The following is a 23,822-nucleotide window of genomic DNA, read 5'->3' on the forward strand; positions in this document are numbered from 1 at the left end:
TGACACAACCTGCCTCCAGGCTTTAGTGGGTCGCCCGGCCCCTCCTCCTAGAGCAGTCGCCTTTTCCCGCGCGAGCTTACCTCTGTTGCTCGGGCCACCAGTGGGGGGAAACATGGCGTCTGCTCTGGAGCAGTTCGTGAACAGTGTCCGACAGCTCTCAGCTCAAGGTGAGGCCTGGGCCGCAGAGCTGGCCCGGTATGCCCTGGCACCGGTGCGGATGTTGGGACCGCCCTTCGCTCTCTAGCCTCTCCCCCTGGACCAGCTCAGGCCTTGGTGCTTAGGGTAGGAGCGCACGGCCGAGGGGGGCAGTCCTCGTGCTGTCGTGCGCCGTCATCCTTGCCGTCGCCTTCCCCTGCCTCGGGCCCCGGAGACTTTCCTTCCCCTCCCCCTCCAGCACCCCCCCTCCCCGGGCCCCAGCCACGGGGTGCCGCTTGACAGTTTGGGGGCGTGACTTCCGGTAGGGGCATTCCGGAGCGCCCATTGGTCCCTTGGCCATCACTGCTTTTTGGTGATTGGTCTAGTGTCCTGTCCGTCCTGCCGGTCTGGCCACCCGCCCCCCCCCCCCCCCCCCGGACCAGGCCCCTCTAGCGGCTGGAGGGGAGTCTTTTCTAGGCTCCTTGGCTAGGAGTCTTGGCTGGCCAGCGGCGCACGCTCGGAATCCTCCGCCCCTATTTTGGTCGAACCGAGCACAGTAGTCGGACTACGTCTCTAGGGCGTACAGTTGTTACTTTAATTTCCCCCCTTAATTTGCATACCGCCTGGTCCATTCATCTCCTCACTTGAACACACCCATAATCTTGAGCCAGAAGAATGTGACCTCTCTTTAATAGAGTTAAGGGGATGGAGTGGAGAAAGCATGTAGAAATGCTTTTGACATGTGGAAATTCCGTGAGGTTAGGCTCGTTTCTTCATCTGTAGAAAAAGAGAGGTATGAGGTGTGTCCCGGTGGTTGTCCACCTAACTCTTGTAAGGTTTAAATGATGACACCATGTAAAATAGATAGTAATTCTCGTTTTCCTTATCAGTGATAGACTTAAGCTCACAGGCCAGATGGACACCTGTGACTGATTTTTTTTTTTTCTTTAAATAAGTCATTCATCCATACTGTACAGGTAGGACTAGTTAAGTAAGGCATAGGCGTGCACTCCTTTAGTCCCCTAACTCTGGAGGCTGAGCTAGGTGGATCTCTTGAGTTCAGGGCCAGCAAGCATTACACAATGAGAACCTTGTCTCTAAATAAGTTAATTAAGTGGAGCTGGAGAACAGCTCTCAGCATGTACTACTCTTTCAGAGGACCAGAGTTCAGTTCCTGGCATTGTTAGTGGACACCCAACCCCTTGTAACACCAGCTTCAAGGGACCCAAAACCTAACATTCCTCTTCTGTCTCCTCGGGCACCTTCACTTAGATGCACATAACCACATACAGACACAGAAAATTAAAATTAGACAATTATAGCCGTACAAATGGATTCCTATGCAGCTGTGGGAAGAAAAGTGCATATACTTTTTTCGAACTGAAAAGGAATCTGAGGTCATTATTAAATAGCAGAAAGATGCTTAATAGTGTACACAACACAGTGCCATCTATGTGAATAAATAGAAAGACTGCATGGCTGCATGGGTGAGTGAGTATTCCTATTCATGTGGACTGTCTTTAGATCCTTAAGGTGTTCACTGGTAGGTAACACTGGGTTGCTTCTGAGAAAAGAATGAGGCTAGCTGGAGTATAGACTCTGGATGGGAGAGGTTTCTCTTTAGTTTTGTAGATTGTCTGTAAACATGCACTTGGTTTTTGTTTGCTTTGGAAGTAGGGTCTCACTATGTAATCCTGCTGGCCTGGAATTTACAGAGACCTACCTGTCTTTGCCTCCTAGCCACACTATAACGCCATTAAGTGGAACTCTTTTTTTTTTTTTTTTTTAGCAGTTCAGAGACTAGTCAGTCCAAGGAGCTGTTGCTTAGCTGCTCAGTCGACCCTTACACATGGATTCACTTTGAGTTACCTGGTCACCACAGTCTCTTGTAGTACGGTGAGGGCACAGCGTAGGTGGATAGTGAGTCGTGGGGAACGGAATTATGGCGAGGGCAGAGAGAAGAGCCCAAGTTGATGAATGACCGGGAGGTGAGTCAGTAGAAAATTAAGTTGGCTCTGGACACTGAGCTGGGGTGTTTGAATTTATTAAAGCCTAGAGTGTAATTTGATTGAGTTTGCATAATAAGAAGTAGAATTTGGAATAAACATACATACCATTTAGAAGATAAGCCAAGCAGTCCATACAAGAAATGATAATGTTCGGAATTAAGACGTGAAAGGGAGAGGAGTGGAGCCGAGGAACTGATGGCATAACGTAAGTCCTGTTTGGTTCTGAGAAAGACAGTGACAGTGATATGTAGACTTCTGGCTTTAGGAACTGCAGGTGCTTTCTGGAGCCCAGAGGGAATTGGGAGGTCTAGTGTTTCCTCTGACTAGCTTTGAGGCAGGGGCACGTTGTTTGTTCTCATCCTAGTCTCAGAGGAAGACATAACAAATGATCTAAGCATTTGAGAAGGAAGTCTGGTTAGTGTTCTTTAGTTGGCTTAGTTATTACCCTAACTGAATGCTAGTGTTCTGTTTTGCAGGGCAAATGACTCAGCTTTGTGAACTCATCAACAAGAGTGGAGAACTCCTTGCGAAGAACTTGTCCCACCTGGACACTGTGCTTGGGGCTTTAGATGTTCAAGAACACTCATTGGGCGTCCTTGCTGTTCTGTAAGGACATTTTCTTTTCTTTTATAGGTTTGTGCTTGTTACAGTTTGTGTTTTCTAGTGTGTATGCGCATATGTTCCAGCAAATCGCTGCTTACTATTATATTTTGTTCAGTTCATGTCTTTTGTTTGTTTGGAGACAGGATCTCTCTGTAGCCTGGCTCCCGACTGTCCTGGAACTCACTTTGTAGACCAGGTTGACCTCAAACTAAAGAGATCCGCCTGCCTCTGCCTCTGAGTGCTGGGATTAAAGGTGTGCACTACTACACATGACACCTGTTTTATAATTTTTGTTGAAAGGTTTATGTGTATTTCATGTGTATGAGTATTTTGCTTGCATGTATTCATGTGTACCACATGCATTTCTGGTGTGCTCAAAAGTCAGAAGAGGGCGTTGGATTCCCCGAAACTGGAGTTATGAGTGGTCGTGAGCCACCATATGTGTACTGGGTCCTAACCCAGGCTCTCTGCAAGAGGAACAAATTCTCTCTTAACTTCGGAGTGAATGATCCAGCTTGCAAATTTATCATTTTCATTCATTTATGTATGTACAAATTTGAATTTTTTAAATTTTTGTTGTTTTTAAAGATTTATTATTTTATGTATATATAAGTACACTATAGCTGTCTTCAGACACACCAGAAAAGAGCATCAGATTTCATTACAGATGGTTGTGAGCCACCATGTGGTTGCTGGAAATTGAACTCAGAACCTCTGGTAGAGCAGTCAGTGCTCTTAACCACTGAGTCATCTCTCCAGCCCTTGTTGATTTTTAAGACAGGGTTTCTCTTTGTAGCCCTGGCTGTCCTGAACCAGGCTGGTTTAAAATATTTTTAAAAATTTGTGTGTTTGTGTTGTGGGGTGCCCTTAGAGGACAGAAGAGGAGCTGAGGTTACAGGCAGCTGTAAGCCACCTGACATTGGTGCTGGGAACTGAACTAAGTCCTTTGTAAGAACAGTGGTGTTCTTAGTCTCTGAGCCATTTTGCTTCTTGAAAATTTCCTTTAAAAAAAGCTAGGCATTATAACTTGCATTTGTCTCAATATTATGTTAATGTGATCCAGAGGCTTAGCAATGTTTTCTAACTTAGAAAGCAAAAATTAATATAATGTAGTAGGGTATGGTGGACTACAGTTAGTCATGTATCTTCTTATAGCCTGGCACAGATTTTCAAATCTCTTGTAACTGGAGTTCTTGTAACAATGTCTCAAGAGAATTTGTTTTGCTGCAGTGTATAAATGGGGATGTTGTCATGGCATTTAAAATAATAAACATCTGGCCCTAGTCACACTAGCAATTCTGAGAGGAAGGTGTATTTTTTTTCTTACTAATATGAAAGAGCAGATAGTATACACATATACATATATGTCACATGGGATGTATATGAAGACATACTTTTTACATGTGTTTATTTGTGTGTGTCTACATCCACATGCAGAGGTCAGAGACAACTGTGAGAATGTTTCTTTGCTACCATGTGGGCTTCAGGGATCAACCTCAAGTCATCACCCTTGGCCGTAAGCACCCTTACCCTCTGAGCCAGCTCCCTAGCTCAGAAAGCTTTTCTTTTGTCCCTCTGAGACTGGATTTCAGTATTCAACACAGGCCAGTCCTGGACTCACCGTCTTCCTGCCTTAGCCTCCCTAGTGCTAATGCCTGCAGACATGAAAACATTTGGTACTATATAGTGTCTTACCATTGTATGTTAGTTATGTGCAAATATTGCATGAAAGAACCTGTGTCTGAAGCTTCGTTTCTTTAATTTTTTTTTTTTGTTTTTTTGGTTTTTCGAGACAGGTTTTCTCTGTATAGCCCTGGCTGTCCTGGAACTCACTCTGTAGACCAGGCTGGCCTTGAACTCAGAAATTTGCCTGTCTCTGCTTCCCGAGTGCTGGGATTAAATGCATGCGCCACCAACACCCAGCTTGAAGCCTCATTTCAATCCATGTTCTTTCACTTACAGAATGTGGAGCCCTGCACTGCTGCTTTTTCAGATATAAATCACAGTGCTTTGTTGACTGTTGTGAAATTGTTTCTGGCACATGTTCATAATTACAAAGTAGAAAGTGACATTGTTAGCAGTGCTGTGTTGATCAGCTGTCCTCACCCGTCCTGATGATGCTGCAACCCTTTAATACAGGTCCTCGTCTTGCGGTGACTCTCAACCATAAAGTTATTTTCCTTGCTACTTCATAACTATAATTTTGCTATTGTTATGAATCATAATATTTTTGGAGACAGAGGTTTGCCAAAGGGTATACACCCACAGGTTGAGAACTGCTGGTGTAGATGAAAGTAGGCAAACTAAAAGATGGAGGGGAATCCAACATTTTTCTTGAAATTAATTTCAGTAGTTTTTTGTTTTTTTTTTTTTTTTTTTTTTTGGTTTTTCGAGTCAGTAGTTGTTTTAAAAGATCACAACAGGGCTGGAGAGATGGCTCACTGGTTAAGAACACTGGATTGCTTTTCCAGAGGTCCTGAGTTCAATTCCCAGCAACCACATGGTGGCTCACAACCATCTGTAATGGGATCTGATGCCTTCTTCTGGTGCAACAGTGTACTCACATGCATAAAATAAATAATTCTTTTAAAAAAAAAAGAAAGAAAGGAAAGAGACATTCTATTAAAAAAAAAAAATCACAACATTTGCTTTAATGCAGTGCTCTAGTGTGGCAGCTTTCTCTCCTGAGATTCTCTTCAAGCCCTCCTGAAAGTGTCCCATGTCAGCTGGTGGCTGTCTGCCCTTCAGTCAGGATGGGTCACCTGAGTACTTTCTGTTATATCTGTCCCTCCTTTGGCTGTCAGCTGGTTCTTTCGGTATTCCAGGTAGAAATCCACCTGGCCACAGCATCTTGAACCTAAGCTGCTGCCTCGCTTAGCCTCCCACCACACCCCCTTCTCTTTGCTTTATTTGAGTACATTCTACCCCAAACAGGAAAAACAGCAGATTCTTCTTTTTAGAAGTGTTTATTTTGTTTGTGTATGTATAGAGGCTAGAGGACAACTTGCTAGAGTTGGTTTCCTTCCAAAATGTTACTTTTGGGGACCAAACTCAGGTTGCCCGGCTTGGCTGCATATGCCTTATCTGGTGAGCGCTTCACCAGCCCTAGGCAACTGATTCTTAATTGAAGAATAAATGTCCTGACCACACTGGGCTTAAAGAAGCAGCAGCAGCAGCTGGGCAGCTAACGCACACCTTTAATCCAGGTATTTGGGAGGCAGAGGCAGGCAAGGTCTTTATGAGTTCCAGGCCAGCCTGGTCTACATAAGTAAGTTCTAGACACACAGGGCTATGTAAAGAGACTCTGTCTCAAAAACAGAAGTTTTTTTATTCTGAAAGTTGTCCTCTTTCAAGCGTATTTTCCTTAACCTCTATTTATATCTTTGTTTTGTACTGTAAAGGGGGGGGGGGGGAGAAACAGGCCAGGAAAATTTTATGGACTCTGATACTTGATTTTAAAAAAAGATATTTTTTATTGTGTTTTGGCTGTCTGTTTGTATGTGTACCACATGTGTACTTGGTTCTTGTGAAGATCAAAAGATTGTATCAAATCTCTAAAATTTAGTTATAAGCTACCATGTAGATGCTGGGAATCAACCCAGGTCTTTTTCAAGAGCAACAAGTGCCCTTAACCACTGAGCCATCTCTCCAGCCCTGTGGCAGTCAATTTCGGGCCAGGATGGATGTGAGATTTAAGTTGTTTCTATTCTTTACTGTATAAGATATAAGGTTATTCTTTTTCTCCCCATTCTAGGTTTGTGAAGTTCTCAATGCCCAGTGTTCCTGACTTCGAAACACTGTTCTCACAGGTTCAGCTTTTCATCAGTACATGTAATGGCGAGCACATTCGATACGCAACAGATACGTGTAAGCCAATACTATTTCTTCTTTTCCTGAATGTACTTGCCTTTGCAGTGTTTATATTTTCAGTATTTTGTTAATGTTTTTGTTATTGTTGCATCTAGTTGCTGGGCTTTGCCATCAGCTAACAAATGCACTTGTGGAAAGAAAACAGGTAAGAAATATTCAAGTTGTTCAAGTTTTGTTACAATGTGTGTTTGACTCACAAACTAGTCTAGAAAAGGCTCAGTTTAGTACTCAGCAGCCCAATACATAAATATGTGTGCTTCCTTGAGAGCAGCCTTTGGCTACATGTGAGGCCTCGGAGGTGACTGGTGGCGATGGTTGTTTTGAAGCTACAAGCCTGGCGAGGTGTGGCTCAGTGGTAGAGCGGTTGCTTGGCATGTGTGAAGTGCTTGGTTCCATGCCCGCACTGGAAGAAGAAAAAAACTAAAAACTACCAGTGCCTTTGTGTTATAATGATGCTATTTCTTGTTTTTTCCTGTCAGCTTTTAATTATGATGATGTCACCTTATAGAATGCTGAAAGGATCCTGTGATGATGTCTTATGTGCTCTTGACTTAGATTCTCCCAGTGTCAGTGTTTCACGGCACTTGTCACCCCACCCGCCCACCCACAATTGGAAAGTGGTTGTGGCTATGTTCTCCTCAGCCTAAATACTTCAGTGGGTGCTTTCTGCATTCTCGTGTAGACCACAGTGAAGATGGTCAGCATCTGGAAATGGATGTTGAGATAATGCTCAACAAAATCAGTCTGGCCAGATGTAGTCAAGTAGATGATTGCTGTTCTTTGTAGGAAAGCAGATGTCTGGGGTGTAGGTGGATACACTGCTGTTTCTCTCTAGTTCTCTGTCATCTGGTTTGTGTGTTTCTTTTTGATTGGGAAGTGAAAGGAGGGAGGCTGAAGGTGGAAGGAGTCTCTATTTTTTTTTTTTTTTTTTTTTTTTTTTGGTTTTTCGAGACAGGGTTTCTCTGTATAGCCCTGGCTGTCCTGGAACTCACTTTGTAGACCAGGCTGGCCTCGAACTCAGAAATCCACCTGCCTCTGCCTCCCGAGTGCTGGGATTAAAGGCGTGCACCACCACGCCCGGCTAGAAGTCTATTCTTTAGGAGTGCTAACTAATTTGGTTAAAAGCTGTGGGGCTGAAGAGGTGGTTCAGTGGTTAAAAGCACTGGCTGAGTGCATCAGGCCCTCATCTAGTGCATAGACATACATGCAGGCAGAACATATATATATGCACACACATATGTGTATGTGTATATACATATGGCTGAGTAATCGCAACACTTGGAAGATAGAGGCAGGAGGTTTATGAGTTCAAGGTCATCTTTGGCTACATGTCTAGTTCAAGATTAAACTGGGCTACATGATACCCTGTGTCTTAGGGTTTTACTGCTGTGAACAGACACCATGACCAAGGCAACTCTTTTTTTTTTTTTTTTGGTTTTTCGAGACAGGGTTTCTCTGTATAGTCCTGGCTGTCCTGGAACTCACTCTGTAGACCAGGCTGGCCTCGAACTCAGAAATCCACCTGCCTCTGCCTCCCGAGTGCTGGGATTAAAGGCGTGCGCCACCACGCCCGGCTTAAGGCAACTCTTATAAGGACAACATTTAATTGAGGCTGGTTTCTAGGTTCAGAGGTTCCGTCCATTATCATCAAGGGAGGAGCATGGTAGTGTCCAGGCAGGCGTGATGCAGGAGGAGCTGAGAGTTCTACATCTTCATCTGAGGCTGCTAGCAGAATATTGACTTCCAGGCAACTAGGCCTAGGGTCCTATGTCCACAGTGACACACTTATTCCAAGAAGGTTACACCTACTCCAGTAGGGCCATACCCTCTAATAGTGCCACTCCCTGGGCCGAGCATATACAAACCATCACACCCAGTCTTGGGATGGGAGACACTAGTCTCTTCCTGAATACTGAGAAGAGAGCTATTACCAGCCTCTTCTCTGTTGAAAGAGCTTTTAGCCAGGTGGTGGCGCACTTGGGAAGCAGAAGCAGGTGGATTTCTGAGTTCAAGGCCAGCCTGGTCTACAGAGTGAGTTCCAGGACAGCCAGGGCTACACAGAGAAAATCTTATCTCCAAGAACCTAGCCCCTTCCCACCAAAAAAAAAAAAAAAAGAAAGAAAAGAAAAGGCTATAAAGTTAGGTAAGTATTTTCTAGCTTCATCTTCTGATCTTCAGAGAGTTAGGCCTCACTTGAGGCTGAGTACTGTTGTTTATAATTGGGGGCAGGAAACGGTTTGTTTATGAAATGTGGTTATAGATTCAGTGGCTATTTACTCTTTCGGGCTAATACTCTGCTGTGAAAACATGCCAGTACCATCATCCACAAGCTTAGCTTCTAAGCTACAGCACTAATTTGTGGTAAATGATGCAGAAAAGTTCTCTTTGTTTAACGATTAGGAAAGTACTCTAGTTTTGTATGCATTGTCTGCATGTGTGTGCACATGCAGTGTATGTGGAGGTCATAGGCTGATATTGGGTGTCTTCTTCATTCACTCTCTGCCTTGTTTTTGAGACAGAGTCTCTGACAAACCTGGAGCTCTTTGGTTGTGCAGACCCTCTAGCCAGCAGGCCAGAGAGATCCTCTGGCTCTGGCTCTTCAGTCCTGGAATGCTGGGTGCACACTGCCACATCTGCTTGTCCCTGGCTCTGAACTCAGACCCTGGTTCTTACATGGCAGCACTTCACCAACTGAGCCATCTCTCTAGCCTCAAGAGAGCAATACAGTTTATTAGTGATAGTCACTTAAAGGAGAAAAAAGGTTTTGACTTAAAGTATGATACTGAAATTATCTAAGTATTCCAAGAAACATGTTAAACCATTTTGTGACTGAGTAGGCACAGACATTTCCTGACATAGTATGGAAAGCTTATTGCTGTGTAAGGAACCTATCAATTAGTGTTGTTTTTTATTTGTAAGTGACAACATAAGATCCAATGTGCTGCCAACTTTGAGAACTTATCTGAAAGAGATGTCATTTCTGACAGCCCCTTCGAGGAATTGGCATCCTTAAGCAAGCCATAGACAAGATGCAGATGAATACCAACCAGCTGACCTCAGTACATGCCGATCTCTGCCAGGTATGTGATTCACATGTTCAGAGATGTGAGGCTGTTCATGGGCTTGCCCAACAAGATAATGGGGCAGGGGGTGCTGTAGGGGTTGAGGTGTATAGAGTGGGGCTTACAGTGGGATCATTGTAATGGTTGTAGCTTTTTTTTTAAATTTAAGTCATTTTCTGTTAAATATATCATGGAACTTAAGAGTAAAAACACAGGCAACTTTTTAATGTCTTAAAACATTATTCACGGGACTGGTGAGATGGCTCAGCAGGTAAGAGCACTGATTGCTCTTCCGAAGGTCCTGAGTTCAAATCCCAGCAACCACATGGTCGCTCACAACCACCCATAATGAGATCTGACGCCTTCTTCTGGTGTGTCTGAAGATAGCTACAGTGTACTTATGTATAATAATAAATAAATCTTTGGGCTAGAGCCAGCAGAGGTCCTAAAAATTCAATTTGCAACAACCACATGCAGGCTCACAGCCATCTGTACAGCTATAGTGTATTCACATACATAAAATAAATCATTAAAAGAAAAAAAATTAAAAACATTATTCACTTGTTTATCTTATGCTGAGGAGTTCAAAGTCCAAAAGCAGGGATATATGGTGATGTCTCCCTTACTGTTGCCAGGGGCAGTTCTCTTCAGAGAAAACTCATGCTAGTACTTCTTGTGCATTTCTTCTACGGATACTTTGCACATACAAGGGTGTGTGTGTGTGCGCGTGCGTGTGAGTGTGTGTGTGTGTGTACATACCTTTTCTTTAAAAAAAAAAAAAAGTTCACAAGTCCCAAATCTCAATAAATGTATGTGAATTTTCATGTGTCTTACTTTTTCCTGTTTAATGCATCTTGGAGGTGAGTCTGCTCTGTATTATGCTATACCATATTCTGTAATATGAGTAGGTCGTCATACTGGAGCTAGACTGGAGTGTCTCGTGGTGTAGACTACCTTGGACACCTGTTCCTTTTTCTTACATCACTCATCTTTCAAAGTGCTGTTCTGACAGCGATAGCATATACTTAATTTTATTTTACTTCATTATTATTATTGTTGTTTATTTTTTGTTGTTTTGTTTTGAGATAGGGCCTCTCTACGTAAGCCCTAGCAGTACTGAAACTCATGTAGATAGACCAGTCTGGCCTCAAACTCATAGATTTGCCTGCCTCTGCCTCCAAATGCTGGGGTTAAAGGCATGCGTACAGTACAGTGCCTGGTTATACCCTTTTTTTTAAGTTCACTTTTCATCCCGATCGATGCCATTATACCTAGTTTTTAAAAATGGGCTGTTGGGTGTCTGCAGACGTCAGTGTTGTATGGGTTACATACATCACTTACCTTGTGTGCCTACTTTTTGTATTTGCACACTTTTTAATATATTTACCTGAAAGTTTCAGTTTGAGAAAGAGTTAATTTAAAAAACAGTCTTCACTTTGATCTCACCATCCTGGTCTAATTTGCATTTTTGTTTTGTTTTTTTCCCCTAAGAGAGGGTCTCTTTGTGTAGCTCTGACTGTTCTGGAACCAGCTCTGAAAAGGAAGCCAAGCCGGGCGTGGTGGCGCACGCCTTTAATCCCAGCACTCGGGAGGCAGAGGCAGGCGGATTTCTGAGTTCGAGGCCAGCCTGGTCTACAAAGTGAGTGCCAGGACAGCCAGGGCTACACAGAGAAACCCTGTCTCGAAAAACCAAAAAAAAAAAAAAAAAGAAAAAGAAAAGGAAGCCAGTGTAGAATTCAGAGCTTACCTGTGTCAATCAGCCTCCCGTCGCTGGGACTCAGGACACAGGCATCAAACCCTGCCTGACAGTGTCTGGTTTTGTTTCACTGAGCCAGTGAACTGAAAGTGGACACTTTTGTTTACTTATCCAGAAACTCATGAGTGTTGGCTGGGTACTGCACTGTGTCTGTGGAATTCTGATTTTCAGTTCATCTGTGGTTTGCTCTACCTTAGCATTAGTTTTTATCCTTTTTAGTTTTTAGTAGAATCTCACTCTCTAGCCCAGGCTGCTTTTGCATTTGCAGCAGTCCTGCTTCAGCTGCCCGAGTGTCAAGGATTACAGGTGTGAGTGATCCCACCCAGCAGGCAGTGTTCTTTAACTCTAGATGGCTAAGAAAATGGAGTAATATGTTAATATTTATGTTACTAATCATCTGTGAAACAAAACAGTATTATCTTAAAACTTTGGAATCTGAATTTTTTTTCTAAAATGTGCCATAGTGAAATGTATAATTCAATACAAATTTCTTTATAGCTTTGTTTACTAGCAAAGTGCTTTAAACCTGCCCTTCCATATCTTGATGTGGATATGATGGATATCTGTAAAGAGAATGGAGCCTATGATGCAAAACACTTTCTGTGCTACTACTATTATGGAGGGATGATCTACACAGGGCTGAAGAACTTTGAAAGAGCGCTGTACTTTTATGAACAGGTAATTAGATTTCTAAAGTTGTGGTGTGGTTCTGAACTTGTGTGATCCAGACAGTCAGCGAGTGTTACTGTTCATACATACTAGGACAGCTAAGGTAGAAGGACATGCCGAGCCCTCATAATTGCACATGGGTTGCAAAATGAGTCACTTTGGAAAAGAGTTTAGTGCTTAAGATAAAACTCAACATTTGGGGGTACAGTTTAGTGAAAGAGTGTTTACCTTACTTGTTCAGGGTCCTGGGTTAAATACCAACCCCCAAAAACAAACAATAAACAATTATAGTATTAAGCATGTGGCCTAGCAATTTTACTCCTAAAAATATATTCAAGAGAAATAAAAAACACTGTCCACATAAAATCATGTAGAATCAAAAAGTAGGAATAACCTAGAATAATTATCAACTAACTGAAGAATGGATAATGTATGTCCACACAGTGGGATCATTTTCAGCCATATAAAGGGGGAGGTACTGACCTCAGAATTGAAACCCTTGTTAAAGAAGTCACCCACAAAGGGTCACATATTTATGATGCCTTTTATACAATTGTCCAGAGCAGACAAGTCCAGAGACAGAAAGTAGAGTGTGGTTCTGAGAAAAAAAGTAAAAAATGACTGCTCATGAATGGGCGTGTCTTTCTGAGGGATTGAGATGTTTTGGATTAGGTAATGATAATAGTATTGCAACCCTGTAAATGTAGTGGAAACCACCAAGTTATTGCTTTAAAGGTAAAAAATTTGTACTCTGAGTTATATTTCAGTAAAGCTGCCACAAGCCACGAATGCTGAAATTCTCAGGAGCTCAGTAGGTACTTCTTAAGTTCCAGGACAGCCATGGGCTGTGTCTATCTCAAAAATAAACAAAAGTGTCAGAAGCTTAGCTGGAGGGGAGACACATGATCACTGGTTTTCCCAGGGTAAGGCTTCTCCATGCACTTTGGATAAGCTGACCTCCGAAGTTTCCCTAACAGCAGGAAACTTGGCTGCATAATTTGTAGTAGTAGAGGACTGTTCACAACCTCCCTCATTTGTTTGTGTGTTTGTTTGTTTGTTTTAATCTTATAAAAAATAATGGCTCAACAGGTAAAGGCACTTGCCCAACCTCCCGACTGGAGTTTGATCCTAGAAATTTGCATAATGAAAAGAGACGGGTGGGTTGGGGAGCAGGGAAGGGGGAGGGTATAAGGGACTTTTGGGAAAGCATTTGAATTGTAAATGAAGAAACTAATAAAAAAATTGTTTAAATAAATAAATAAAAAGAAAAGAGCACTCCCACAGATGTGTTCTCTGACTCCAAATATTCACTAGTGTATACACAGGTGCCTACACACTATAAATAAATAGATGTAATAAAACATCTTAATGATAATGGACATTTAATTCTTGACACTGCTCCATCTTCTTTTACTTAGGCTATAACTACTCCTGCCATGGCCGTCAGCCATATCATGTTGGAATCATATAAAAAGTATATTCTAGTGTCTTTGATATTACTTGGCAAAGTACAACAGCTGCCTAAATACACCTCTCAGATAGTGGGTAGATTTATTAAGGTAAGTTTTTAAAATAAAACCGGATTTTCTTACATTCTGTATTTTTATATAAAGACATTGTGACAATACAGTCTTTCAATTTTATTTTATGGTGACTTAGCTCCCCCACAACTTCTGACTAGCAAATGTGTATGGATTGTCTGAGTCGAGTCCAGGAGTCCACACTAGGGGCTCTGGTCTAGTCTGTGTACATTGTTTCCTTAGTTAGTAGTAGTTGTTCTCAGGAGCCCGTTTCCGTTTCCAGACAGCAGGTGTTTAAGCTATTGCAGGGGCTGGAGTTACAGGTTGTATTTCTTTATTATATTTTAGTCAAAATACTGAAAACAGTTCTGATTTGATTGAACTTTAACTTATTCAAATGTTGAGCTGTCTTACTGAAGTTCTACTTTACTACTGTCTTGTTCCAGTTCCCCTGGCAGTCAAACTTTGGGACAACATTTAAAAAACAAAACAGTGAGATTTATTTGTTTTTGTGTTTTCATTTTTTGTTTTTGTTTTAAGTGCATATAGAGAGGGCTGAGTTGCTATAGTGCTTGCTTGAGTTTGGTTCCTAGAACCCATGTGAAAAGTTGAGCAAGGTGAAACAAGTGGATGCTGGCTAACTGACCTGCGGTGACTCCCAGGCCCTGTTGAGACGTTCCATGTCTGAAAACAAGGGAGTGAAGCCAGGTGGTGGTGGCGGCAGCAGTGGTGGTGGTGGCGGCAGCAGCAGCAGAGAAGCAGAGGCAGGTGAATCTGAGTTCAAGGCCAGCCAAGTCTACAGAGCAAATTCCAGAATAGCCAGGGCTACACAGAAAAAGACTGTCTTGAGGAAGAAAAGATGATGGACCTCTGGTATTTGGATAATATATGTTGGCTGGGGTCATAGCACAGGCCTAGTGTGCTCAAGACCCTAGGTTCAGTCCCCAGCACTGCAAAAATAGGTAAATACCTTAAATTCTGATGTTTCTTTTTGAGTTGAGTAATTGTAAGGCCCAGTTGCAGTGGTGAACATCTTTACCTCTAGTACTAAAGAGGCAGAGGCAGGCAGATCTCCGTGAGTTTGGAGCCAGCCTGGTCTACAGAGTGAGTTCCAGGATAGCTGGTGCTCCACAGAGAGACCCTGTCTCAAGAAAAGAAACAAAAAGACGGTCATTATTTTAGGGATGTAAGTCTTGTATTGTGGTGTTTCTTGACAGGTGGCCACCTACACTTTGCCTGAGAGCCCCTTGTGACTTTCAAGACTCTTGACTGCCATGTCCCCTTGTGAGGAGCAAGGCAGCTAAAAGTGCCCTGTGGGAAAGTGATGGGTGGGATCTGTTTAGGGCAGCCATATACAGAAAGCCATAGAAAGCTACTGAGTTGTTCTAGTGTCTCCTGAGCAGATAGTAGGCCTGCTGGAGGAGGAATGCCTTTGTAGAGTGATTGTCTTCATAGCTCAGGCACTGCTCCTAAGAGTTAGTAGATCCCAGTAATGTGGATGTTCGGAGCAAGACTACTCAAGGTGCGTTTGAATCAGTTTCTGCTTGATGGTAGTGCTCCAGCTCTTTCAGTCATTCGGCTCCCTCTCCAGATCCTTAATGAAGAAGCAGATTCTCCCATGTGTGGTGAGGGGCAGTTGGCAATAATGAAGCTTTTGCCTTCATTTTTCTCGTTTAACTTATCAGTACAAAACAACCAGAACCACCGAGAGAGAAAAGATGTGTGTCTTCACTGAATTATTGATAATAAATTACTTGATAGTGAGCTTCTGTCCTTGGTCTTGAAAACCAGGATTTGTGTTGGGTAAAGTGTAGCTTTATGGTAATATGCAATGTATTTTCTGAAAGTACACTGCTATAGTTTTTTGTTTTGTTTTGTTTTTCTTACCCTAAACATTTAGCCTCTCAGCAATGCTTACCATGAGTTAGCACAAGTTTATTCAACCAACAACCCGTCCGAGCTGCGGAACCTGGTGAGCAAGCACAGTGAGACCTTCACTCGAGACAACAACATGGGCCTGGTGAAGCAGTGCCTGTCGTCTCTTTATAAGAAGAACATTCAGAGGCTGACAAAGGTGAGGCACGTGCTGCCCCCGTGGCTGCTCTGGCTCTTCTTGGACCTGGTGTCCTCTCCTTTCCTCTTAGCACAGAGGAAGCAGGTACAGGATAGAGTGTGGCAGAGCTGCTACACTGAGAGGAGCTGTTGCAGCTGGGTTCTTAGGAAGAGTTTGATTGCTACCTTTTGGTCTTTCCAGGGCTAGAGCAGGGTATTTGAGAAGAGGAGCAGGTGAAGAGGAGGAAAGGTAGGAGATACGGCTACACTGGGAGGCAGAGAGGTAGCCCTGAAGGGGTGACCAGTTCCAAGTGGGGAGTCAGGGGTGGCTAGTGATCGCTGTCCTCGACTCTCAGACTGTGCTGATCTCTGCTTAGATGTGAGAAAACTGACATTACCATGTAGGCCAGAGCTAGACAAGCTACGAGTGCTTAAGTTGTAGGAGATAAGGGAGTTTTTATTTATTTACACAGGATCTTCCCATGTTGCCCAAGTGGACCTTAAACTCATGATCCTCCTGCCTTCGTGTCCAGAGTGCTAGACTTACAGGTGTGTGTCACCATGTCCTGCTCTTCATCTTTATGTTCAGGGTTTCTGATGATAGCAAACACCTGCTGGGTCTGATGTACATGTAGTCCTAGCACTGGGAATGCCGATGAAGGAGGATTTCTTAAGGCTAGTCCAAGCAGTGTTACAAGACTCTGACTCAAGAGAAAAAAAAGAAATGGGCTTTTTATTAAGTGTTTGAACTGTAAAGCACAACATAAATTCCTTCTTCAAAAGGTGTATGCTGCAAGTAATAGGAGTTTTACTAAGAAAAGCTTATGTAGCATTTGACTTTTGGGTGAAGAGGCAGCTCACAGCCTGGCAGGGACAGCTGGCGAGATGATGGGGATCCCAGTGTTCCCATGCTTGTGCCCACATCTTCAGTAGCTGGTGGTAGGAAAGTGTAGGAGCCAAATCAGGCTGTAGCTGGGATGCCGGTGTGACGAAGTCAGGAAGTGATGATGGATGCTAAAGGAAAAAGTAGGGAATTGAGTGGGTGGAGATGGACAGGCCATTGGGAACATGGGGCCTGGAGGAGAAGAGGGGACAGGGAACTCTCACTGGTCAACAGGAGGAGCCCCTCCTAGTAGTCTAGACTCTAGAAAGAACGAAGAACAGCTTCCTGACTAAAAAGGAAACCAGCAAAGAATTAGTAAGAAGTCAATTTGTAAGGAAAATGAAGAATGAGACAAAGAAAAGCAACTTAGAAAAGTTCTACAACAAATGTAACCTGTCAGCTAGGAAATCAACTGTAGAAATCTAATATGGTTGGATATGCTAGCATATGCCTGTGATCCCAGCATTTGGAATGCAGAGCTAAGTAGATCTCTGAGTTCAAGACCAGCCTAGTAATAGAGTTCCAGGCTAGCCAGGGCTATATAGTGAGAGCCTGTCTCAAAACAAAGAAGTCAATCTAATATATTCAGGCATTGCTATGAAAATTATCAGCCACAGTTTAATATTTTGAAACATAGCAGCTTATACTTTTGAGCTAGCAGTAAAGTAAAATATGTTTTGTAGTTTAGATAGGATAATCCAGAACAAAATAAGCACACAAATATAAAAATAAAATTATAAAAAAAAATAAAATTTTAAGAAAAAAGAATTTGATCAAATAAACAGGGTCCTAAAGTGGTCTGAGCAGAGCTGAGGCAAGCAGCTCATTCATTGTGTCCAGGTCGTTCCTGGGCAGCTCACGGTAGATGATAACATAGAGTTTATGAGTGCTGTCCAGGGCATCCAGGGGAAGACCACCATAGAGTGAGGTAGGCAGGGCAGCATTTCACCCAGGGGTAAGCCTCTGGTCATGACAACTACACTTGACATCAGGTCCTAGTGCTGCAGTAATAGTAGCAGAAGAAAAAGAAGTTTCCAGACAAATGAAGCTTCTTTCTTACTAGCAAATCACAAAGCAGTTGTTCATAGAAGCCTCAGCAGATGACTTGATGTTTGTGATGGGATGGATCTCTGTCTCAAGGTGGCCAGGTACAGCGGCCATTGTTGGGAGTTTTATCTGCCTCATCCATTGTAGAGAGGTTACTTTCTGTCACTGTTTGGACATTGGTTGGTTGGTTGTTTTTGAGACAAAGTCTCACTGTGTAGCCCTTTATGACCTAGAACCTTCCCATCAAGCTAGTCCAGCCTTGAACTCACAGAGATCTATCCGTCTGTCTCATCTTCCAGAGTGCTGGGATTAAAGGTTTGTTCAACCATGCCAGGCCGGACATTAGACATAGATTCCTCTCATGTCTCTTATGTGTGTTTGTGAAGAGAGTCATTAGGAGGATTCTGCTTTCTCCTGGTCTTCCCCTCAGTATGTCCTGAACCTTTTTTCCATGGCAACCTAAGTCTGTATCACGGATACTTAACTGCAGGCACTCTCTCACTAGCCCCAGTGGGAACGCAGTCTCTGTATGGTTTTACTTACACTTTCCTCCTGATGTTAGAATGAGCATTTTCCCAAGGATGTGTGTCCCTTTTGGTTTCCTTTTCGACATTTGAATAGCCCTAGATCTTCTGGCTTCTGAAACCTGAGCTGTTTCTTTCTTTCTTATGAAAATGCTGCATATGTACAGGAAACTGACTGTCTCATTACTCTGCCAGAGAGTAACAGCTAAGATCACTGGTTTCATTCATTTCAAGTCGCTGAGAAAAAGTGTGGGTGTGGGTGTGTAGGTGTGTGGTGGGTGTGGTGTGGGGGCGTGTGGATGTGTGCTTGTGCACATCAGTGTAAAGCAGAGAACACTTCATGAGAACCAGTGATCTCCCTCCACCCTTGGGTGTAGGGACTGAACTCGGGTTGTCAGCCTGGCTGCAGGCACTGGCACTCAGGAAGCTGTCTGCTCAGCAGCAAGTCATTTTCACGAAGAAAATTTTATTTTATGTAGCAATAGAAAGAATACTGAACACAGTTCATACTTTTTGTTTCATTTCTACATGTGATTAATTTACTTCTGACTTTCAGACCTTTTTAACACTCTCATTACAAGATATGGCAAGCCGTGTGCAGTTATCTGGACCTCAGGAGGCAGAAAAATATGTTCTACACATGGTAAGTATATCTTAAATTTTTTAACTAGTAGATTTTTTTTTTTTTTTGGTCTTTTTGAGACAGGGTTTCTCTGTATAGCCCTGGCTGTCCTGGAACTCACTTTGTAGACCAGGCTGGCCTTGAACTCAGAAATCCGCCTGCCTCTGCCTCCCGAGTGCTGGGATTAAAGGCGTGTGCCACCACACCCAGCTAGATTTTTTATTTTTATAAAAGCAGTGGGTATTCATTATGGAAAATATAAGAGGTTTAAAAAAAGCAAATAGTGTCAACCAATGTTGATGTTTTGGTCTGTTTCCTTACAGTAAGACTTCCCAGTCGTGGCTGCATGAGACTTGTAACGTTATAAAGAGCAAAGGCTGATTTAGCTCACATTTTGGGTCCGTTGTGTGGTCTTTTTGGTCTAGCCTTTGGTGAGGGTGGCACATCATGACACATGCATAGGACCAAACCATAACCAAAAGGCAGGTCCCACAGGTCCCTTAAAGCTACAGCCCAGGTCCTCACATTGGCTTCACCTCCAAAAGTCTTCTCTCGAAATAGTTCCACCCAGAAGACAAAGTTTTCAGTCACAATAAATCCTTGAAGACACTCAAATAGTAAACAGTTAAGTAGTACAACTTGTGTGAGATACACCATGGTTGTATCTAGTTTATATTCCTCACTCAGTTTATTTACGTCACTTGAAATATCCCTGAAATATTTCACATGAACAAAGCATAAAGTAGTGCTGTTCTGTTGATGTGTGATAGCATCTTTCCACTACTCAGATATGAATGCTGAAACAGCCCTCATCATCAAGAAAGGCTTTCCCCATCTCCCCAACCCCAAATGGCACCCGATCCAGTGTGCTCTGATGATGTTGACTTAATTTCTGAGTCAAATTCCAGACTTGATTGTGGCATTATCAGTCTGGCTGCATGTGGAGTAGCACTGACAAAGTGCAGGACAAACTCATATGCCGCTACCAGCTTAAAGCGTAGAGGTTAGGGCTAGAGATACGGCTCAGTGGTTAAGAGTACATGTTGTTCTTCTAGAAGACCTGAGTTCAGTTCTCAGCACCCATGTTGGGCACCTCATGCTGCCTATAACTAGCTGGTCCCCAAGGGTACCTGAGCACAATGCACACACTTACACAGACAGACACATAAATAGAAGTAAGCCTTTAAAAGAAAGACTTAGCGGCACACCAGCCTTCGGGGGACAGCTTGGTGAGGCAAGGTACTACTGTACGTGTAATAGGTATCCCATTACACACATTGTCTCTCTTTTTAAATTACTCATTTTGTATGTGGGGGTTTTGCCTGCATGTATGTCTGTGCACCATGTGCATGCAGTGCCCCTGAAAGCCAGACGAGAACTTGGGATCCCCTTGGATTGGAGTTATACCATTGTGAGCTACCATGTGGTTGCTGGGTATTGAACTAGGTTTTCTGGAAGAACAACCAGTTCTCTTAACTTCTGAACCATTGCTTCAGCCCCCACCACACACATTTTCAAAAGATGCAGACATCCTTTGGGGGCGGGGGTTCAAGACAGGGTTTCTCTGTATAGCCCTGGCTGTCCTGGAACTCAAGTTGTAGACCAGGCTGGCCTCGAACTCAGAAATCCGCCTGCCTCTGCCTCCCGAGTGCTGGGATTAAAGGCGTGCGCTACCACGCCCGGCAGATGTGGACATCCTTAAAGAGACAGAATACAAAGCACACGTTTATATTTGCTTCTACCACCCAGCAAGGAGGTTCAGTGATATCCTAACTCTTAACAGCTTATTGTGTTTGTTTTGAGCTTTATATAAATAGTGTACACTGCATGCTTTTTAAGAGCCATGCATGTAGATACATTTGTAGGTAGTCTTATTTTCAGACTGTAGTGTTAACAATGTACCTTTCTATCCTAACTATGTGGCCGTTTGGATTGGTTTCTATTCTGATTGTTGCAAGTACTATTGTGGTGAACCATGCAATAACATGTATGGTGAGAGAACTCTGAATTCTAATTAGTATGCTTTGGGTTGGAGCTGCTATCTTATCAACACTGTCTACTGTCCCTTCCAAGTCAAGGAACAGCCATTTTAGGTAGCTTAGTTCCATTGCTCAGAAGTGGCTAAACATTAGTCACACTGCAAATCTGAGCACAGTGGCTTTTGCTACAATCCTAGCAATCCAGGAGCATGAAGCAGGAGGATTTTGTGTTTGAATGTCAGCTTTGATCCATTTGGCATCTCTAATGATACCTAGCATATAACATTTAGGAAACACTGACTAAATAGATAACACTTAAAATAGATATGTAATTTAACTGGAGAAATGGCTCAGAAATTAATGGACTTGCTCTTCCGAAGGACCTAGGTTTGAGTCCTGTCACCCACTTGGTGGCTCACAGCCATCTGTAACTATAGTTCAGTGGCTTACCCTCCACAGGCAAAGCATCCATACACCTTTTGTTGTTTTGTTTTGAAAGTAGCCAGACCTATGATTCCAGACCTCAGTGTCTGAGGCAGAAGGGTCACAAGTCTGAGGTGTGACTGCACAACACAGCAAGACTTAGGCATTGCTTTTGGATCTTTGGTTATATCCACCCACTTTATGTTCAGGTCTAAATGTTCATGGTTTCCTATCTTTCTTTTTTCTCCTTTTTTTTTTTTTTCAGATAGAAGATGGAGAAATTTTTGCAAGTATTAACCAGAAGGATGGAATGGTCAGTTTCCATGATAACCCTGAGAAGTATAATAATCCAGCCATGCTTCATAACATCGATCAAGAGGTAAGCAAACTGCTTGGATTGGGCATGTCTGACAGGTGATTAAACTGCTGTGTGCTCCAGGATAGCCTTTTTGTCAGTAGTTCCCAGCCTGAACACAGAAAGGTCTGCTGGAAACTCTTCTAGATTGATTGGGTGGCTAAACTAAATGGGAGGTTAGATTTCCCAAGTAGATTACCAAAACCTACTTTTAACTCCAAAGCCATTCAAAGGATGTAGTATTTTACTACATCCTGTGCTTTACCACAATTGCCAGAATGTGGACTTGTTTCTGTGGGTGTCCAGGTGGAAAGCAAACGATACCTTCTGGGGCAGCAGCAGCAGCAGCAGCAGTAGTGTCCTGAGCATCTAGGGGTGCCATGTCAGCATATAGCCACAGCCTGTGTGTGCAGCCTGCTGCTCTTGAGTGTTGCTTTGGGTTCTGGGGATGAGTTGGTTCATCTGGACAGTGTGTTTCTTACTTTGAAGGAAGGATATGAGTGAGTTCATGTTAAATAAGAAACTAAAAGCTGTGTGTGGTTGCCGGTTTCTTTGAGCCTGGTGCTTGGGAGGCAGATGATTGGTTCCAAGGCCAACCCTAAGTAGCAAGACTGTCTGAAAACACCAGAACCAACAGCAAAATTCCCAGGATAGGCTGGAAATGGAGATGGCTCAGCAGTTAGAACATTGCCTGCTCATCCGAAGGATCTGGGTTTAGTTCCCAGCACCCACAAGGCAGCTCACAACCATCTGTGAACCCAGTTCCAATGGATCTGATGCCCTCTTCAGTCAGATCTTCTGGAGACACAGCACACATACAGCTCACTTAGTGCACTTAAGCACTCATACATGTTTTTAAAAAAATCCCAAGAATCCTAAAAATAACCCATGGCAATGTAGAATGCATTCCCTATATTAGTTTCTCGTGGTAAAAGCAGAACTTTATCACTACTCCCTTTTATAACTTGTGGGTATCAAAGTGTCACCTAAAATGATAACCTTAGTTTGGGGACTGGCAAAATGGCTCAGTGGGAAAAGCATGTGCAGCCAAGCCTGAGGACCTGAGTTCAGTTCCTGGGACTTCCATGGTGGAAGGAGAGAGCCTGACACCTGCAACTTTCCCCCGTGAGAAGGATGCTAATGGGATTGTCTGCTGGTATTGTTTCAACTTGGGTATTATACATGCAGTACACAGAATCCCCCACCCCCTTTTTGTTTGTTTGTTTTGGGTTTGGGGGGTGGGTGAGGCAGGGTTTCTCTGTGTAGCCTTGGCTGTCTTGGAACTCATTCTGTAGACCAAGCTGGCCTCGAACTAAGAGATCTACCTGCCTCTGCCTCCTGAGTGCTAGCATTAAAGGTGTGCGCCACCACCTCCTAGCTCACGTATTTACTCTTGAATCCAAATAATTTGATTTTATAACCCCTTAGCTGAGGGTTTTCAGAGGGTGACTAAGTTTCTAACCCCCCACTAATAGTCGGTTACAAATGTGAGTGACCAAAGCCTGTTGCTAACCATGGTTATATGACTCTTGCACAGATGCTAAAATGCATAGAGCTGGATGAGCGACTGAAGGCTATGGACCAGGAGATCACGGTGAACCCCCAGTTTGTTCAAAAGGTAAACAGGGTTCTCCTCATTAGAAGTGGGTGGAGAAGGAAGGACATTACAGCAGGTACAAGAACTTGGTTCTTTTATTAAATGTGAAGTTGCTCATTGTCCTTGAAAACCAGTTCCCATAAATTCACAGAAATAACTTTTAAGATATGTTCAGGAACTCCTCTCTAAGTGTGCTTTAGGGAAGGCCCAGGTTGCCTGTTGTTGTTCTGTGGTAGTTCCTGCAGAGACAGGCTGGGGAGCTGGCATGCTGCTTTCACAAGAGTCCTCTTGATAGAGTTGGTCACAAACACACTACTCTGCTTTCTCCTTCACAGAGCATGGGCTCACAAGAAGATGACTCGGGAAACAAGCCCTCCAGCTACTCTTGAGACTAACCCTGTCCTGAGGCAACAGAGCCTTGGCCTGGCAAGTGTGAAGAGGGCAACGGGAAGGACCATGCCGGTTCCATGCCGGCTCCTCCTGAACAGTCAGAAAATCAGTTTAACATCTGCAGTCCTATTGCTTTCAGAAAACCATTCTTTGCAAAGAAAGAAAAAAATATCCTACTTTAGAGTCTGTTGTGGATTTATTTCTCCTCAGATTGTTATTACTGCATTAAAGTTACCTTTTTGTTTAACCCCTTGAATGTTATTGTGTGTTCTCTCACTTTTTTCTCCTCTGCAAAGGTTCCAATGATATATTTCATTGTGAATAGA

At 43.2% G+C, this 23,822-nt stretch overlaps 2 protein-coding genes across 4 annotated transcripts in view; one reads left to right on the forward strand and one right to left on the reverse strand.

The window, feature by feature from the left end:
• Nucleotides 1-192, reverse strand: part of Nt5m (5',3'-nucleotidase, mitochondrial) — a 73,085-nt gene extending 72,893 nt beyond the window's left edge. For both annotated transcript variants that reach the window (XM_085829970.1, XM_085829968.1), the window contains exon 1: nt 81-192. The gene's annotated coding sequence lies outside the window, so the exon portion shown is untranslated. The remainder of the gene's footprint in view (nt 1-80) is intronic.
• Cops3 (COP9 signalosome subunit 3) lies at nt 1-23,752 on the forward strand. Of its 2 annotated transcripts, XM_021176277.2 has the most exons (12): nt 1-167; nt 2,621-2,750; nt 6,502-6,614; nt 6,713-6,762; nt 9,605-9,697; nt 11,934-12,113; nt 13,523-13,663; nt 15,525-15,698; nt 18,687-18,773; nt 21,420-21,533; nt 23,047-23,127; nt 23,442-23,752. In XM_021176277.2, the coding sequence occupies exons 1-12, from the start codon at nt 113-115 to the stop codon at nt 23,493-23,495; spliced, it is 1,272 nt and encodes a 423-aa protein (XP_021031936.1). In that variant the 5' UTR covers nt 1-112; the 3' UTR covers nt 23,496-23,752. The 2 variants fall into 2 exon arrangements, with proteins under 2 accessions (XP_021031936.1, XP_085686090.1); XM_085829964.1 differs by lacking the exons at nt 1-167; nt 2,621-2,750 and having other exon boundaries at nt 6,523-6,614; nt 9,537-9,697.
• The last annotated feature ends 70 nt before the right edge of the window (nt 23,753-23,822 follow it).

The sequence above is a fragment of the Mus caroli genome, unplaced genomic scaffold (assembly GCF_978045245.1).
Source record: "Mus caroli unplaced genomic scaffold, Mus_caroli_1 scaffold_13, whole genome shotgun sequence".
Lineage (NCBI taxonomy): Eukaryota > Metazoa > Chordata > Mammalia > Rodentia > Muridae > Mus > Mus caroli.

Bases quoted from the DNA above. Each gene is read 5' to 3' on its own strand.
- Cops3 (XM_021176277.2), top strand. From the start codon at position 113: ATGGCGTCTGCTCTGGAGCAGTTCGTGAACAGTGTCCGACAGCTCTCA. The intron at 2,751-6,501 runs GTAAGGACATTT...TCCCCATTCTAG, and splicing joins TTGGGCGTCCTTGCTGTTCT to GTTTGTGAAGTTCTCAATGC. The intron at 18,774-21,419 runs GTAAGTATATCT...TTTTTTTTTCAG, and splicing joins AAAAATATGTTCTACACATG to ATAGAAGATGGAGAAATTTT.